Below are 20,320 nucleotides of genomic sequence, written 5' to 3'. Positions count from 1 at the left end.
TTGATTTCGCGAGAAAATTGATTAGAGGCAGTATAGAAAGAATTTTTGGGAATACTTTTCAACATTTATGGTAAAAGTTCCCCTTCCACATTAAGAATTGTATTGTAAGGAATGTTATTTAGTTGTAACTTCGGAAATGTCCACTTAGAACGTTGCTAACAATTTTATTGAATAGCACAGACAATATGATAAAACCCTCACTAAGTTATTGGGAGGGGATGGTCAGTGGTGGGCATGGTTCCTTGTTTGTTACCAGCCTCCTCCCAAATAGGCTTTCTAAAGACATACAAATTTGTACGTGTATTTTTAGGATATGTGTCGTTTACTTCTACTTCCTTCATTCCAATATTTCGTTTATTGCCTTCATCACCCTCTCTCTTAACCAAGACATATAATAGTGGAATGTTAAACTAAAAATACTATTAGGAATTGGATATAAAAAAATATTAACGAACTGATCTTTGATATAAATATAACTTATTTAATAAATAATGTTTTCAGATTTCTTTTACATCTTTTTTAAAAATGTGTAATAAATATTATCCTTGACAGAAGCAAGATCCTTTTGTGTTTCTGTAGATCCAATTAAGAAACCGTGTTACTCTTGCAAAAACAGTTGGATTGTTAGGTCTGGCACATCCAACACCCCACGACACAACTCCTGTAATACAATAGAATTTAGCTTCAGTTAGTGGCATTGAGTATTAAGTAATACTATATTGGAATAGGAATTAAGGTATATATATACACAATGTGGTCCAGGTTCGGTTTCATTATTACATGGAGCAAAGGCTCCATTGCTATTAAAAAAAAAAAAAAAACAACTTGGGCATGTTTTATTAAAATCGGTTGATTTTAAAGAAAGTTATCAAAGATATTTTTGATGGCATATTTACCTCTTTACCCTTGGCTGATTTCATTTCCAAGAAGCTGAAGTAATTTTTAAATGCACAGAACTGATGAACTTTTTTATGCAATTATTATTATTATTATTATTATTATTATTATTATTATTATTATTATTATTATTATTATTATTATTATTATTATTATTATTATTATTATTTACAAATTTCATCTTGGAATAAAAACTTTATTTTAAGATGGGACTCCTTTATTATTAATAGGTTACAACTCAAGCAATGGGGATAGTTGGAAAACTAACAAGATATGGAGCATTCGGAACACAAGGAAATAAAGTCCATTTACTTAAGTTGTGAGAAAGTGGAAATCAAGTTTGTACGGCATTGCCATAGAAAAGTTAATATATTCTCTTAAAACTCCGTACGAGAGCTACATGCAATATGCGAACATGTATAATATTTAAGCTCTGAAAGGAGCATCAGATAGAGGTCTTAAAAATGAAATATGTCCAAAATGACTAAAAGTGGACTTAATTTCCTTGAGCAGTGAACGCGCTATATACACTATATTTGACAAAAGTCTAGTAATTTTTATATAAGTATTAAGCTATTAGTATGAAAGAACAATCTGAATTCACTCGGATTGTTACCATACACGCCTTTTGAGTAGGAGACCAGGGTTCGGTTCCCGGTGGCAGCCCATGTGGTTTCGATTGCACGTTACGCTGTAGAACCACGTCTCATATAGCTTTGATGTTGAAATGGACGCTAAACTGTAAATGACCCAACTAATGAATTATTTAACATAAAATAATTATAATCTTGTTATCATTAATGTATCGTTACCTGCTAAATCGTGTCTTGTTCCATTCCTCACATGCAATGGACCTCCACTATCACCCTGTAAAAATAAGAAACAAAATTATAGTAATAACATCAATGCAATCATGCAGTTTTTATTATTCAGAAATTATTGAGAGCTTATAGTAAAATTAACTTGCATTTCACATAGTAAATTATATAATTTCTGATTTGTTGCTCTATACGCAGTTTCATACCATGTATTTATTATATCAGAATTCAGAGAATTTAAAAATGTTAACATGTTTTAAAATTGTTATTCACTACGCTTATATAAACTTACATGTTTGGAACAAATAAATGAGCTCAAAGAAGCTTCGTACTAAATAGCTGTTTATTTATATCACTGAATGATTAGGGAATCGAACTAAAGTCCCAATTATAGCCTTTTATTCGACCAAGCCCATTTATACTACACAACTTCTTGAAACCTTTCATAAAGTCATTTTCTGATTGGTCTAGATTCATAAATAAAGAAGCATAATACTCGGATGGCATCAAAGATTTATAAAACCCATGCGCATTCATGAAAACAGTGATGCTTCTAAATCTGACGTATATATCGTACAGAGGCAGACAATGTGTTCTTTACAAAACGTTGCAACTGGTACTCATAAAATAAATTAGTTTAAAACATGTTTTTCTTTCTGTCTTTTGCAACAAAGGAATATGCCATTACACCCTTCCCGTATAAACTAACTAACTTTATGGCTTATGAAACCCGGAGGGTCAATGGTGCGTTCGCAAAAGCTCTCCATTGACTTCTATTGATAACCAACTGGATCAAGTTTCTACTTTGTATTCCTATTTCTGCGAGATCTATCTTAACATTGTCCTTCCATCTGCGTCTAGATCTTCCTAATGATAGTTTTCCGATTGGATTTTCAATTAAAACTTTGAAAGCGTTCCTACTTTCTTCCATTCTGGCTTGCCCATCTCGGCCTCCTGACCTTACCAATGTTTGGTAAATAGTATAAATTATGTAGTTCCTTGTTGTGAAGTTTCCGCCACTCCGTATTCCTGTTTATCTTGGATCCAAATATTCGTCAGAGGATCCTGTTCTCAAATACTTTCAGTGTACGTTCTTCTCTGCGAGTAAGCGATCATGTTTCGCAACTAAACAGGACAACAGGCATGATTGTCCTATTATACATTTTAAGCTTCAAATTCCCCGATAAAATTGGCGATGACAATTGCTTTTGAACTGAATAATAACACGAATTCCTTGCTTTTAGTCGATATTTAATTCCTTCGTTAATATGATTTTCTGCTGTTAATATTGATCCTAGATATTTGAAACTATCCACTTTATTGAAATATTATTTGGTATTTTAACACATTCATAATTGTAGTATTATGATCCCTACGAACTGCCATACATTTAGTTTCCTTGTACTTAGTTCTAAACCCATGTCCCTGCAAGCATTTAATAAGACTTCTACATTATTCTGTTATTCTCTTATCATATCCTTGCCATATATTGCTAGATATGTTTCTTTAAAGTAAAAAATTACAAAAACAGTAAGGGGAGTAATTACTCGTAAATATAATCAATAATGTAGAATTTTAAATAGAATTGAATAATAACAATAATAATAATAATAATAATAATAATAATAATAATAATAATAATAATAATAATAATAATAATAATAATAATATAAATCAAGGTTGGTATCTATGGCTTTACAGGAGAGTTGTCTCTGTATTAGAACAATGACAGGTTTTTTCTTTTACGATAAGCATATCCAGGCTATGCCAATTTGGTATTGCGATTTCTTTCTTCCACTAAAAACGAGATCACACTCCATATGACTTCTCCTGATATATTTAACCCTATGACAATCGTTCTAGATATTACATAAAATTTGTTAACATATATTAGTTAGTCATCATCATCATTGATAATTAATAATGGGTCACTTCCCGCAACTAGGAAGTTTCCATGCACCACGGTCTTTAGCTAATCTTTTTGTCCTCATGCACAATTTTTCTGTTTTGGTACCGTCATCAACTGTAGTCTACTTCGCACCTTCTCTTTCTTTCCCGTCACCATACCTTCTATCTTGTTTCTCATGATATAGTTTCCTTTCAACCGAATACCAAGAAGTTTTTCTTCCTCTTTTTGCTTACTTTGTACATCTGAAATGTTTATTTTCTCCCTCATCTATTTCCAAAATCTTGTTATTCACTTTCCGTTCAACTCAATTAGTTTTCTCCATTTTTCTACATACCCACATTTCTGAGGCTTCTAGTCTTTTGTCACTTTGAGTGTGAATGTACTATATGAGGGAGTTTCTACCTCATATATTAATAGTACATTCACACATAACATTTTATGAATCTTTTTCCCAAATCTTTATTCGAGTATCCACAAAATAGAGTTTTCTTCATTCTAGAGGCTTCTTTTGCTATTCCTATTCCTTCTTTTATTTCAAATTCAAACTTCACGTCATCACTAATAATATTACCGAGGTATAGAAAACTATTCACCTGTTCTATTTTCTTCTCACCTACTTCTATATTTGACATGGATACTTCGTTCCGCTCACTACGGCTTTAGTCTTTCTAGCATTTATTTTCGTATCATATTCCTCAAAAACAAAAGCACTTCTCAGGTTTTCTAACATCTTATTGATTTTTTTTTCAGATTCTGCAACAAGATGCATATTATTTGCAAACCGTATACACCTGATCATTCTCTCCTACTCAAATATATCCTCTTTATTATGTAAACTGTCCTTCACTATCTTAAATAAGTATTTGGCGAGAGACAACATCTCTATCGAACTCCACTTCAAATTTCACTGTCCTTTGTCATTTCTTTCACTATTCTAGCACTTAAATGTTGATTCATACTCAAGTTTCTATTGCGTCTTCAGTCTTTCTATTCAACCCAATCTTCTTTAGAACTCCCGACAACAATTCCTAATTCATTCGGTCAAAAGCACTCATATATAAAGTTACTCACGTGACAAGCGGCCTTTTGTCCCTCAGGATATCCAGCACATAGCATGTTTTCAGTTATTCTCCAGCTGCTGTAATCAGAATCCTTACATTCATCATTGGTCATGATGGGCATCGGAAGTTCTTGTAGAACGGTAGCTACCTCTCCACCTTCTGATACTCTACCCCATCCCGCAAGGATACCTATATCCCCTGCGAAATCGTTTTCTGAAAGGAAAATGTAATTTCAATAAGCCACTAACTCATTATGAAAGAGAAACAAGACTTAAGTTATTGACCTCGAGCTTTAGGCACGTTGTATACTATAATTTATAATAGCGTCGAACTAAAAGCTTGAATATGAAGACCTCGCCGCAAGAAGGGGACATCTCCAATTTTACATTTGGCTCAGGATTGCTACAAAATTTCGTTAAAAGCTTATTTTACTCTGGTCTCCACACTTTTTGTGAAGAATTGGAGCTTGCATCGAGGTGTTCAACTGTTCACATTTAACAAATGTATTTATTTTGAATTTGTTCACCAATGAACACTTGATTACACAAATAATGTTCAAATTTAAATATGCTTATGCCCTTCTATTTTGAATTAATTGAATTAAAACGATACAAACTCTAGTACAAACTTAAATCTTCATAATAGTCTTAAATTAGCATGTTGCCTACACACGAGCTAGGCGTCAGACAAGCAAGAAGTAGCCAGATAATGGCATCTGTTAGCGCAATTGTTTACTATTAAGGATTGGCGTGAGGCACTGAGATTTTTGCTGTTTATAAATACCTTCTGATAATAACAACATTCTTCAGAAACTATTACATTATGAAATTTCTAACCCACTTATCTATAAGACTATGATACACTCAATCTATTTATGTTCATTCTTCAAGAAATTTGGTAGCAACTTTTGTTCAATTCCCAAACAAGTTACTGTATGAACTATCAAGAAACTTAAGGAAACGATCTGCATAAATTATCATAATAGCCCGAATATGTAGTACGATATTTTACTATAAAAGGTTATTCGTAAAAATCAAACTCGTATTAAGATAGAGCTTCCTTGGGGCTATATGGTTATTGGACGCTTCTTTGGCGTGGGAGATCTGGGTTCGTGTCCCGGTGGGGCTCATGTGGTTCGGATCCCACGTTAAGTTGTAGATCCACGTCTTATATAGCCTCGCCTCTGAAAGAAACGCTGATCTCTAATCAACCAATTAATAAATCATATTATAATTGTAGCTAAAACCTTTACACTATACTTTTTTTCGTGACCATGTCATGACATTGTGTGGATAATCAAGACTAGACGCTTATCCGATTGAATATGTTTGGGATGCCCTTCGAAGTTCGATTGTAACCTGAAATCCACCTCTTGGGATTCTGGTTGCCATCGAACGGATGTTTGTGTAAAAGAGGGTTGTATTTCCATAGAAGCTGCTGGCTGGCTTCATTCGCAGTAGATCTATTAGTAGCGAACACAGATTGTAACCTGTTGCCATTCGGGTGGTTAAATCTAACAATGAACGTATCTGACGATGATAAACAGAACCAATGTACAATATGAACCCACATTAAGCATGTGCCTTACAGTCACCATACAGGGTGACCTTCAGTGCAGTATTGGATACCTCAACCACACTTTCGATTTCATAGATCAAGTCTTCAATCGTGTGTCACTTTCCCATCGTGTTCCTTAAATTTCTGGACACAAGTACATAAAACATCCATCTTTGGATCATTCAGTCGTTTAATTATTTCATTATGTCACTATTTTATTAATTAAACACCTAAAATAACTTCAAATTATTATTTGTCAAATAAAATCCCTATATAGTGCCTTAATAAAGGTCTTTGCTTCTAGTGTTCGTTATGATGAAAGAAGGAGTCGTACTAGATTCGAAGCTGTAATATATTCGGCCGAAAACACTGTACATTAATTACACAGTTACAGTGGCGTATTTAGGGGGGTTGGCTTCCGGGCTTAAGCCCCCCCCGAAATCTTACTTAGTATAGTAAAGTAAATGAAATATCTTACAGAATTTTCACATTTCCAGGCAAAGCCCCCCCGAAAGTTAGCAAAGCCCCTCCCGAAACAAAATCGTAAATACGCCACTGCACAGTTATCTGGTATTGATTTTGAATAGGTACGGTGTGTTGCTAAGCATTCTGTAGATAATATTCCTTGTTTCGTTGTTTTAAATATAAGTACTGCTAAATGAATCCGAAAAAAAAAATTCTATTTGAATTTTCGTGAAGCTATTAGTACTTATTCATGATATTCTGACATCTAAAATTAGTGACTTTTATGTCCTAGTAAATCTTAAACAATTAACGTGAACGAATTTATATGTTATTTTAAAATATACTTCCGAGATTTTGGGAACAAAAGTTACATTTTAGCTCTCATTTAAACGTGAACTTCGTTCTAAAATGAGTAAAACAGTATAAGCTTTTTAGTACCTTTAAATTGCTATACTGTAATCCGAAGTACCAAGCGGTTTCAAGAAATATTTTACTGTTGAGTAATTCTTTCCACGAGTTAATTATGTTGGTTTACAATTTGATGATATGCTACTCAACAACATGGACATTTTCGAAACTATAGCTAATTCATATAGCATTCTGTAAAAATACAATAAACATCTTTCATTTTGTCTTCCAAAATGTTGATGAGTAAATTCTTCTGTCAGATCCGATAGAAAATAGGGTAGTAACTTGTGTGGGGGCAGTTGGGGCAACTGCCCCCCCAGGGAAGCTTCCAGCCATTCGAGGGGGTACCCACTTTAAGACAAAATTTTCTTATTCCATATACGATACGAACATGAAATTATAAATGCTACGCGTGTTAATGCTTGCCCCGCAGAAAAAATCTAGTTACGGCGCTGATAGGAAAGGTATTACTGTCGTTAAGTTACTTAAAAAAAACAGTTTCTACTTTCAGTTTGATATATGAGTAGTAATTTATGATATCCTGTTGAGCCAACAATAACGAATGTTGGTTCCCTTAACTATCTCAAATATTAACGAGATAAAAATGAGAAAATAACATGGAGAAAAATGCCAAAAATGATAATTGATAAGTTTACTACGTTGAGTGGGAAGGAATTCATGTTTCTAGTTTATCGTTGTTATCCAAGAACGTAAATCTGAATACAACAGATGGAATGCGCTTTTATACGAAATAGAATTCGAGTCTTTCATTGGAAGTTTTGAGACTACTTACCGCGTGGAGGCATACATACTGGTTGCATTCCATCTTCTAACGGAACTTCTTCGTCCATCTCAACAATACCAATGTCATTATTGAGCGTAAATGAATTGAAGTGAGGGTGAGGCAGTGCTCTTGATACCTTTCTGGTGATAATCTGTGTTTCAGTTTCATTTAGGCGGTCATGATCCATCAAAACTACACCCATTTTTCGTGGTTTAAATCTGTGAATAACAAAATAATACATAAAACTTAACGATATAGTCGATTGAACAATTTATAAATTAAAATCCTTGGAATACATATACGTATTAGACAAACTGAAAAGTGAAGAATTTGGAGTTGATTAGTGTAGTAGAATTAGTGTAATACACACAGAAACTATCAGAAAACAAAAAAGGAAGAAAATTATGTTACAATATGGTAGAAAGTAAATTACATACACAAACCTAGAGCTAGACTGGATCTATTGTTTAGCTACGATATAGGATTAACATAATAGGGTTCTTTCAAGCTACATATCTAAGAGGTAGAGAGAGATTGTGCACAAACCCATCTAAACAGTGAGCTGCGGTGATCAAATACTTGGAATTTGCAAGACTCGCTCCACAGTAAAATTTTCCATCGTACGTCAGATATGCCATCCATGGGTATTGGTTGACGAGAGTTTCCTTGCCTCCGACTACTTTTGTGTCTGGTGCAACTTTAGTTACTTCACCGCATTCTGATAATAAAGGAGAAACAAACGTTTAAAATTCCCTTAAGAGAAGAATAGATTGTGCTACAGAAAATGTATAAAATATATAAAAAAATGTTGTTGCTAAGATGTCAATTGGTTTCGAAACAACAATATTCTCCAGAATTCTAGCTTATGTCATACTTTCATTATTACAAAAATATATCTAAATATTTTCCTTTGTTTAATTGATAATGTGATATGATTATCTAACATATTGCATTACAACATCTAAAGTCGTCCCACGTTATGCCCTTTAGCTTAGAGGAGACAGACGATTAATGAAAGTGAATGATTGCGAAAATATTATATTTGTTTGTTTTCCTGCCGGGAATCGAACGCGGTACCATGCGCAACAAACGCACAGGCGCTAGCCCCTAGAGCAGTCGGAATGACTTAACTACAACTTCCAACCACTGTTACAGTTATAGAAGTGTGAGACTAGTCCAACGTTGCCACTATGAAATTTCATGCAACAGTTTTGAGTTATTTATGCACACGTGTCAAAGAAAGATACTAAACGGCGATGTCCCAAGACCAAACAAATTTTGACTTACTATAAACCTTTGGAATTAATAAGGGAAAAGTCACTATCAAATATATTCGTTCTCCCTATCCTCTCCTGAAACAGAAATTCTGCTTACTTCATCTGTGTGCAGAAGTATCGTAACCAATTTGAAAAATACTTTCAACTTTTTAAGATAGACTATCTGAATAAAGGGAACATATTTTCAGATGCAGCGGAGGCTTTGTAATGTAGTCACATAGTCACGGCTTTCCAATTAATATGAAGACATATATACTATATATACAGTATATATATATATATATATATATATATATATATATATATATATATATATATATATATATATATATATACTGTATATATGTATATGTATATATGTGTATGTGTTGAGTTGATTTTGAGTTTAACTTCTCTGTCAGCAGCGAGGCTATATGAGACGGGACCTACTGATTAACGTGGAATCCGAACCACATGAGCTCCAGCCGGGAATCGAACCCGTGTATGTGTTTGTGTGTATGTATGTATGTTAATATATAGCCCTACCTGATCTAGTGAGCGGGTGCGCCTTTGGTGCATGTAGTCCCGGGTTCCATTTGCGGTGGAAGGGCACAAATTTTAATTTTACAATCGCTCACTCTCCTTGATCATACCTCTCCTTTAATCTAAAAGGACATAGACGTGGAATAATAAACCAAAATTCCAACTCATTTTCATTTCGTTAATGGTTTTTACAGAATCAATTGAGAAATTAGAATGAAAGAAATAGGTTGTGCAATGCTGACATTTTTTTTACAGATCTTGATTAAGGCAATTTATTTATGATCAATAAATTATTTAAAATTAAGTACAGAAATTCTGTCTGTAAGACAGAAGTCCGTAATTTCCAAATTTGAAACGGAAATATCAGGTTCAATTCTCTGTCAGAACTCAGCTGGTTTATATATAGCAAGTTTTCAAAATGTGAGTGTGGAGAGTAATGAATAGAAGGATCGAGAAGGAAACGAATAAGAGGTTGTTAGAAATTGTAGAAGAGAAAAGAACATTTCTAGATATTATTGAGAAGAGGAAGAGAAACTGATTGAGGCATTGGCTAAGAAGGAACTGTGTGATGAGGAACATGTTAGAGGGTATGGTGGCAGGGAAGGGAGGAAAGGGACGAAGGAGACTACAGTTGATGGACAATATCAAAACAGGAAAATCATATGTGAAGACGAAGAGATTAGCGGAAGACTGTGAAGCAGGGAGGCTTCTCAGTTGTGGCACGTGACCTGTCAATAATGGCACAATACTTGTAATGATGATAATAATATGAAGGAAAGCCTGTCTAGGAGGCCCATTTTTGATAGTTACATTATCTTGGTCACAGAACATTATTCTTTCCACACTACTGTAATATACCTATTTTGGTTCCTGAGGGAGTTTTTTCCTAAGTCTGCAAGAAAGGGTCCTTTGATTGGCGCGAATCTGTCGTATCCCAGTCTGGTAACTGATTGATAAAAAACATGATTTTAAATGTGTCTGTAGTTGTTACCTATAGTTATAAATTAAGTTTCCTATAGAATTATGGACCTTACATCCAGCACATTTTCGTTGCTTAAACTCTGACGAAGCATCGGAGCTCCGTATTTAGCATAATTATATTTCTCAATAATGTCATATTAATATTCACTTTCGTGTCTGTTTTCCGTTAGACTTCGAAAACGTGATTTGGCAGACAAGCTTAAACATCTCGTGTGGGTTCTCTGCCACATCACCTCTCGACATGCATCCAGCCTATCCATTTTTAAATACTGGCATGGTATGCAACAACTTTAGATTATATCGAATACTATTGTGATTTTATTGTTTTAATTATATTTGAAAATATATTAAATTGTGTTTCTTATATTTGTTTATTAATTAAATAAGTGAGAGCCAGAGTATATCATGTCCGCTTTTACGAAAAGGGAAAAATGGAAGGTTGAAGTAAGTTTCTATATTATCAATATAGACAGAATGGGAATTATCTTGTCTCAATATATTTGTACATGCCTTAAATATATTTGCACTTAAGTTATGGTATGATGTCTCTTAAGATATGATACATTTGAGATGACAGACATATTAAACACAGTAGCAATATAATAGTAATCCAGTGTTGAGTTATAAGATGTATTTATCTTACAATAATTTTATCTTGCAACTTTATCTTACAACATACTCTGGCTGATAACAATTTAATAAAAAACAGCGGAAGTTTAAACCTAATTGAAATCATAAACTATGGATGATAAAATGTTACTATAATGTCAAACGGGTTTCGTCAAAATGTCATTTACGTTATTACTCCGTTTTCTGCCACGTATGTGGAAATTCAAAGTACTGATCTTAAATTAGCTAAGCGATTAGCATAAACTATCAAAATACAGAACAAAAATGAATTTCCTTACAACAGTTCACATTCTAATTATCCAGGTAATAAAAGTACAAGAACAAGGAAGTAGTAAAGAGATACACATTCTGTCAAGAAAGTACCGGTAATTGTACATTTCAAAGCTCATCGTAAGTGTGTGTGGGCGATTTTAAATGGATAAAACGATCAAACAAAGAATTTGTCGGAAATTTTGCATTGCACATGGAATTACGTGTGCTGAAGCGCTGGAAATGTTACATAAGACTTATGGTGAATTGACTTTATCAAAAACGCAATGCGTATGAGTGGTACAGTGCATTCAAGAGTGGTCAAGAGATGGTGGAAGATTTGCCTCGTTCTGTCGATTATGAACGTCTTCAACTGAACTTAACATCGCTAAAGTAAAGGAAGTGGTGACTGAAAATAGTCGTTTAAGACTGAGAGAGATAGGCGCTGAAATTGTGTGTTTCACGAATCAATTCGTACCATTTTAAATGATTGTTTGGGCCGACGCACCATCTCACAAGGTTATCATTGTGAACGAATTTCTGGCCAAAAAGTCAACAAATCTTGAGGAAACAACCACCGTATTCCCCTGATCTGGCTCCGGCCGACTTTTTTTCTTTCCCAAAAGCTCAAATTACCACTTCGAGGTTTTCAGTCGGTAGAAGACATGAGAGACAATTCGCGGCGAGTACTGAAGTCGATTCCGAAAAATGCGTTTCAAAATTGTTTTGATGATTGGATTATTCGTTGGCATAAATGTATTATTTCAGAATGGACCTACTTTGAAGACAATACAAATTAATTTGGATTAATAATGCATATTTTGTGTCTTATTGACCAATTCAAGGTATTTTGACAGAATGTATAGGTAAATGATAATCCTTTATGAGCTGAACAATAAATAGATGATTCTTGAACGCTATCAGTTATTCATTTGAAGCAAATTTTGAATATAGCTTGAGATCTCGAGCATCAGTTTTTTTCTAATCTTCAAATTTTTGAGAAAATAAAACGAAAAAAAATCATTAGAAGGTTTACCAAAATATGGGCACCACACCACTTCTAAAAATTTTAATGTTATGTTATTGAACAGCAAAATGGTACAATTTGAAACTTTTGAGCACTTTAATGTATTTGTCAATGCGAAACCATAGCAACAGGAATGACATTTTTTTCCGGGGAAATAGGGTTATATTAAGTAATTTTGTCTACGGATAAGTTGACTTTTAAATGATTAAATTTACTAAGAACACTTGTAAATTCAAGAACTAAATCTGCATGCTTCTTTACACTTTAGAAACTCAATGCTTTGTCTATTGTGTTCAAACTAAATTTTCTTTAAAACTAGAAACAAAAATTGAAGGAATAAATTGCTCTGCTATTTTGGTAGCACTTAAGTTGTGCTTAATTTTAACAATTTGGTTACTCTTGAAGAAGCTTAGGAAACTATAAACTTTGGCTTTCATTGTAAATGTACTTACTACATGATGGTTCACAATATTCAGGTTCAATAGGTTCTTCTTCACTTGGTCCAAAAATCCATTCCAGTATTCCTCTCTCTCTCTGCAGTTGTTCTTCGGTATAATGTTCAGAATCAACGAGGAACTAAATATAATGAGGGACAATTATATTATTCAAACTTTTGAAAATTCGCAGAAAGGATATCACTATTGAAGGAAATAGAAACAGAGATCATTTGTATATTGTAAAGGAACTAAATATGACGAATGAAGGTATATTATTGAAGCTTTTAGTGATGGAATTTCCTTATTCAATGAAAGAAAAGTTAAGATTATTTGTATATTGTAAAAGAAAAATCGGAAGCTTTGGAAAAGTGTTTTAAAAAGAAATTAGTATTAATTATGTATATTTCTAAATCTACTTATATCTTCATCTAAATTTATATCCTACAGATTATTATATCTAAAATTTAGGAATTTGTGGTGTTTGTCAATATTTTAACTAATATTTGCTACACTGATTTCAATCAAAGCTTAACTAATAATTACATCGAAATCTATAGATATTTAAAGGACACAAAATTTTGCTATACTCCAGGGAATTGGTAAAAAATGTATGGGAATTGATAGAAGATTGAAAAGATTGTGAAAAACTTAATATCAGTAACTATTTTCGTTTATGTTCTTTATTATTTTATTTTTCTTACGATTTTCAGAAAATGTGGTAAATTTAATGTTTGCTGATTTGTGAAAGTGATTTTGCTAATCTCGGTTTTGGTAAAAGTCATGTAGGGAGAACTTTGAAAAAAAAATTCAGTAGAAAGCTGTTATATTAACTGTTGACATAAAATGGAATAAATCTATAGTGTTCACAAGAATGCAATTTAACTTTAGGAAATTCATTTAGGAGTGATTTTTGAATAAGCTTACAGGATCATGGACATCCGAAACAATCCCTTTAGCCAGGATCATATAATCGATCACCATTCAAATTACATCTAGAAAGTAATACATGCATTGTACTCCTGATCCACTATGTTTTTCGCCCCTCTTCGTCACAGCTAAGTGAAATAAACATTTTTATTAAATACAATGAAGTTTGTTAATTTGACTACCTGTTTAGCTTGGCCTAATTTCTAAGAAACTTTAATTTGACATTTAATATTCATTACTTCACAAGCTGACTATGTAATTTTGAACTTTACTGCTTTATAATAATGTTTCAATATCGCTAATGTTAAATTCATCCCTACATGTTTGTCCGATAAACGAAATGTAATTCGCGAAACATCTTATGATTGAGTTTCAGAATATTAAAATACAGAAAGATAATACTTATCGCAACTGGGAGAAAGTCGTCTAAAATAAGCAATAATACTGTATTCGCTACTTTTCATGTATGAACCGATCGGCACATATTAACGAGTACAAGGACGTGGCCATTAAAAGCAGCGGCTGCAATGTCAAAAAGACGTGGACAATCCTGGTCTTTACTGTCAAGCATTAGTTCAATATTTAAAAAATTCGGATTGAAATCATGTTCACTGATTTCACCGTTCTGTCTTCACTTTTATTGATTTCAACTAAAATTCAGTATAATTACTTAATTAACAGTTATCATTAACTTTCAAACATGTTTAGAAATTACTGCTGAATGTGAGTTGAAAAGTTATTTTTAAAAAATGTTTTAACATCGGTCTTATTTAATACTAGTTACATGAAATATAGGATACACACTATATGAAATATAGGATAATTCATGAAGTACAAAAGCGTTATCATATTTTCTAGGCACAATTGCAATAAAATAAGGCAACAGTCCACAGTTTTTGACTCTTTATAGAAAGGTTAAAACAGACTCAGAGCATTTTAAACAGTACTTCTTCTGCCCTCGTATAAATAATTTGAATTCAGTTGCATGCACAACTATCACGTGTATAATTGTTTGATTTTGCGAAGCATCTCTTTAATCTCATTTCTACGCCACTTTTACACACTTAATAAAACAAAAAATTAATCAAGCGCTTCTAGGTGGAGAAATTTCTAACAACTATGGAATAAGGTTGATGGTGTTTCCGGGTGTTTGCAATCACTTGTCGATAATACGAGGTAATAGGAACGATACAATATAAATATGCCTTTCAATGTCAAGAATGAAGTGTTCCTTGCCATGTGCATAGTGTTACTGGATGTAGTTGCAGCGTTCATGCAACTATAAAGGTAAATTGTTGTCTACTGTCTTGATTGAAGAGCAAAGTTACATTTTTATTCCAACGTTACTCTAACACTTTAAAAATATTTTTTTGATGTTTGAAAACAGACCGTTGTACAACATGCAACGTATAGCTTCAGCCACTCCTGATATTTACATTGTTACGTCAATATTTCTGTGTTTTATCTTTGCGGAAAGGATAAAAAAAGAGCATAATGTGTACCATTATATTTTAGAATGTGACAGTTAATATTATTGAATTTATGAAGATGTGGTAATAGTGTCCGCGTTCTACAAACTGATGTTGATGTTTATTGTGTACAATACTCTTTAATTTCAGACAGGTTTTCATTAATGAGGGTTGAATTTGCAGGATTGTTAATGCACTTGGATTTAATCTCAGTTGTGGTTTGGAGTCCCCTGAGTCCTGTCTTCCATAATCTTGGTATTATATACTACATAAAACACATAAAATCACAAAGTTTGAGCGAAGTTAATAGAAAGCAGAGAGTTGAATCAAATATACAAATTACTGACTAAAATACTGTAGTTCACTTAAGAAACTTATTCCAGTCGTAAGATAGCATATACAGAATACCTACCTGAGACTTGACAGTAGATGTAGCAATAATACATAAAATCATACACCGAAGCACAGCCATTATTGCTATTAGAGTGTTCCGGGTTAGAAACTTTCAGAAAATATATTGTATTGGATAATTTTGCACGAAGACAGATGAGTTGCCCCACCTTCTAATAGTTGTACTGCATACGATGGTTAACTTCTTCCGACTTTATAGTGTTTTATAACCAAAGCTTGACTTTAAGGATTTTATAAATGGTTATTTGAAGGGCAATTCGGTGTTTGAAGGTTTAGCATATTCGTAGAATAAGAAGCGTTATCACTTATTTAAATTGGCCTTTCAGATAAATTTATCATTTAATAATAAACAAGATTAATCAATAATAGAAAATAAAGGAACAGAGAAGATCCTAGTGGAATTCAAATCTTTTCAATGTGGGTCAAGGTACGGATACATGGTAATTACGGTTATGAGGGTTTAAGTTCATTGTATGAGTAACAGACGTTAGTAGAGGCTGATTCATTGGAAACTTTAAATGAAATGAATTTTTCAATACGCTGTGTTTCTTCAATCGACCAATGCTATTGAGACTTTCTTACCATGATTAATGATTTAAAGCACAGGTTGTCTATGTTATGCTGGTAAATGAACATGTAATTGACGTAACAAAAATATCTTTCTTTTCGTCTGAATGTCATGCGGAAGTACTCAAAGTAGTAATTTGTTTATTTTTAGTTTTACGTAAGAATACCTTCAACACTTCAGTATGATGGTCAAATGCCATACTCTTCATTTTTACAAGAGAAACAAGACTTATATTTTAGGTATGTGTATGTTAACTAGTGTTGCTAATAGTAAAGGAACTGATAATATTTTGAGTTCTTATCCCGGAATCTAAATAAACATTTTAATTCGGTGAGCTTCGGGAAGAACCGAAATTCATTGCGATATGCCAATTCTGTTCATGGAATCGAAAATTGTAACTGGCTGTGCATAGGGAAGAAAACTTTTCTTTCTCTTAAATTTACAGGTAAAATCTGTTAATTCACAGAGAAAGAGTAAAGTTTATAAAAGTCATTCATGTAGGAGGAAAGCATGTGAGTCATCTATGAACGTACAAACAGCATTAAAATTTTGTGCTTCATTACTATGCAATTAAAATGAAAAAGTAGCTTGCAGTGACTAACTAACACAGGTTGGTACTTATTATGGTCACCTGCCTTTCTTTGTGCTTATAAGCAGTGTTTCCGATGCTTAGCTCCATGCAGACGCAGCCCTGCACTATGGCACGGGCATTCCTGCTTCACCCTAACCTGACTCTTCAATAGATGAAATGGTAGCTTGTAGTGACCACTTAGCAAAGGTGAGTGGATGTTTTCACACAAGTAACCGTTTCAATAGCATTTAAATGAAATGAGCTATTTTAGTTTAATGTCCCACGATTATGCCTTTTTGGGTTAAGGGAGACGATGAGTAAGGCAAGTAAACGATAATGGAAGACTTAGTGGAATTGGAAAGTGGGAGGAAACGGGAGTGCCCCGAGAAAAAAACTCGGACACGATTATGTCCATCATAAATTTATTTCACCAAGAACCCCATTCACCAAAGGTAAGCACTTTACTACTGAGCCAGCATGCCCCTTAATAACATTTCAGTTTACAGGTATATTATTAATAGCATATAAGTGTGTAATCACATTATTTATGGCATTTCAGTTGGCAGGCATATTATGAATATTGCACGCAGTTGGTGGGCAGAAAATAAGAGGACAAAAGGAAGTAGTTAGTGAAAAAATGTAATTTTTGCAGTTATGTGTGGCGACATCCATCAATACCCATGCCAACTGAAATATCGGCAACTACGCTTTCACAAACACACATACACACACACGTAAATAGAGTAGAAGTCATAAACATATAATTTGCATGAAGAAATGTAAATTTCACTATTATATAAATTTGTTTCCGTATTCATAATCTGTATGTATTTATCAATTTGGGTCCTCAGGAGCCTACTGGTGAATCTGCAAGTACTTCCATGGGTCGAGTTCGAGTTCATGTGATGGTAAATTTGTAGTTCTGATTCTGCAATAACTAGTTGTTGCGCTCAAGGCTTTGGCCCGCTGCACACATAGGTGAAGGGGCTCTGTATACTTACCGACAAACTGTTAATTTCAAAATATCAAATTTCAGCAGACCTCTATAAACAAATACATGGTTTCTCATAAGCTGCATCAGGGTTGCCAGATATTCTTCTCTTCAATTATCAAATGTTTTCTCTTCTATGAGAGTGGGCGCCCACTGTTAATCACTTGAATATCATTTCAGGAAAGTATAAAATCGAGAATAAAATATTACATTATAACAGGCTAATATGATTCATATGATTAATAATACAATAAGGTCGAATAAAATATATTAAATAAAATACAATTTTTAGATATTAAAATATACATTTCATAATCACATAGAAACTATTTAGTGGAAAGGAAACATTTTTTGTATAATAGGCAACTACGTGGATTATTATTACTAATCATTATAATCATCATCATCATTCAAAAATGCATTCCTAAGTAGGAAGGCCATAGTTTTATTACAGCCACAAGTTTCGTTAGAATCGCTTGATACAAAAGCACGAAATTTGATATATGAAATCTATTTAGTAAACTGAAAGTTTGATTATGTTATTAGTTTGTGTGAATTTAGTGAATGACACAGAGGAATTGAGAGGGATTTCTATTTATTGGTTTATATTTAACTTCTCTTTTCACCACATACGATACGCTACAGTGGCGTAGAGAAGAAATCATCGTGGAGAAGGCTAATGATTGCCATGTCAAAATGTGCGTGCACGCATACACGTCCATGCTATATAATCTCGGACTGTAGGTCATTGTGATCACTGCAAACACGAGTTTGGCGTCTGGTTTTTTGGTATTGATATTCCTAATTTTTACCTACCAAACAAATTGAAATACTGGAATGCAGTGCAAAGCGGCTCATTACAAGATTATTAAGATAAAACTGACTTAAGTTTATTTATTATTATTATTATTATTATTATTATTATTATTATTATTATTATTATTATTATTATTATTAATAATATTAATATTAATAATAATAATAATAATAATAATGTAAATTTAATAGGGTATGATAGGAGAAAATAGAAAGAAATGCAGACCTCTTATTAAACGCTTGCAGGGACATGGGTTTAGAAGTAAACGCAGAGAAAACTAAATACAGGGTGTTTCAAAACAACACGCACAACGTTTGGGAGGTGATTCCTGACACCAAGATAAGACAAAAAGTATAGACCAACCTGGGTGCACAAATTCTTACTTTCGGAGTTACAGGCTGCCGAAAACATGAAAAAATGAACTTTAAAGGTCCATAGTTCTAAAACTATGGGACCTACCATAGTCGGATCAAGGCTTCACTTAGTTGGTGAGCACTTCGAATTATATGCCCGTAGACAAACTCCCTTTATAAAAAATGTTGCATAGCACCTTGGGATTCTGAAACATGTATTTTTGGATAGCGCACATATTAGTTCTTAAGTGAAGTCTTGACCCGACTATTGTAGGTCCTATAGCTTTGGAGCTATGGACTTTCAAACTTAATTTTTTCATGTTTTCGGCAGCCTATAACTCCGAAAGGAAGCATTTGTGCACCCAGGTTGTTCTATACTTTTTGCCTTACTTTAGTGCGAGGAATCACCTCCCAAACGCTGTCGTTCTTGCTTTGAAATACCCTGTATATGGAAGTTCGTCAGGATCGTAATGCGGCAAATTGTGGATGCATTAAAATATCAAATAACACTTTTCACAAAGTGGATACTTTCAAATATCTAGTATCAATATTTACAAATAAAAACCATATTCACGAAGAAATTAAACGTTGATTAAAAGCAGGGAATTCGTGTTATTATTCAGCTCAAAATCCCGTGTCATCGCGATTTCTGTCGAAGAATTTGAAGCCTAAAATACATAAAACGATAATCATGCCTGTTGTTCTGTATGGTTGGGAAATATGGTCACTTACTCTGAGGAAAGAACGTAGACTGAAAGTATTTGAGAACAAGATCTTGAGACGATTATTCGGACTCAAGAGGAACGGGAATCGGGAATGGCGGAAACTTCATAACGAGGAAAATTTATACGGTTTACCGAACATTGTTAGGGTTATCAAATCTAGGAGGCTCAGGTGGGCAGGTGGTGTAGCCAGAATGGAAAAAAGTTGGACGCTTCCAAATTCTTAACTGGAAGACCATTACGAAGACGTAGGCGCAGATAAGAGGACAATATTAAGACGGGTCTCGCAGAAATAGGAATACAAATTAGAAACTGGGTTCAGTTGGCTAAGGATAGAAGTCAGTGGAGAGCTTTTGTAAACGCGGCATTGAACCTCCGGGTTCCATAGGCCATAGCGTTAGTTAATAATAATAATAATAATAATAATAATAATAATAATAATAATAATAATAATAATAATAATAATAAT

General features: G+C 33.4%; 1 protein-coding gene across 1 annotated transcript; it reads right to left on the bottom strand.

Annotated features, from left to right (window-relative positions):
• Nucleotides 1–497: 497 nt before the first annotated feature.
• LOC145686421 (trypsin-1-like) lies at nucleotides 498–16,015 on the bottom strand. Its single transcript, XM_081759714.1, has 7 exons — nucleotides 15,831–16,015; nucleotides 13,038–13,161; nucleotides 8,446–8,617; nucleotides 7,909–8,117; nucleotides 4,696–4,898; nucleotides 1,710–1,764; nucleotides 498–661 (listed from the first exon to the last, which is right to left on the bottom strand). The coding sequence occupies exons 1-7, from the start codon at nucleotides 15,888–15,890 to the stop codon at nucleotides 540–542; spliced, it is 945 nt and encodes a 314-aa protein (XP_081615840.1). The 5' UTR covers nucleotides 15,891–16,015; the 3' UTR covers nucleotides 498–539.
• Between the last annotated feature and the right edge of the window lie 4,305 nt (nucleotides 16,016–20,320).

This window comes from Thermobia domestica, chromosome 5, assembly GCF_964235325.1.
Source record: "Thermobia domestica chromosome 5, izTheDome1.hap1.1, whole genome shotgun sequence".
Classification (NCBI taxonomy): Eukaryota; Metazoa; Arthropoda; class Insecta; order Zygentoma; family Lepismatidae; genus Thermobia; species Thermobia domestica.
The sequence above is the reverse complement of the archived record's forward strand: the minus strand, read 5'-3'. Positions and strand labels throughout refer to the sequence as shown.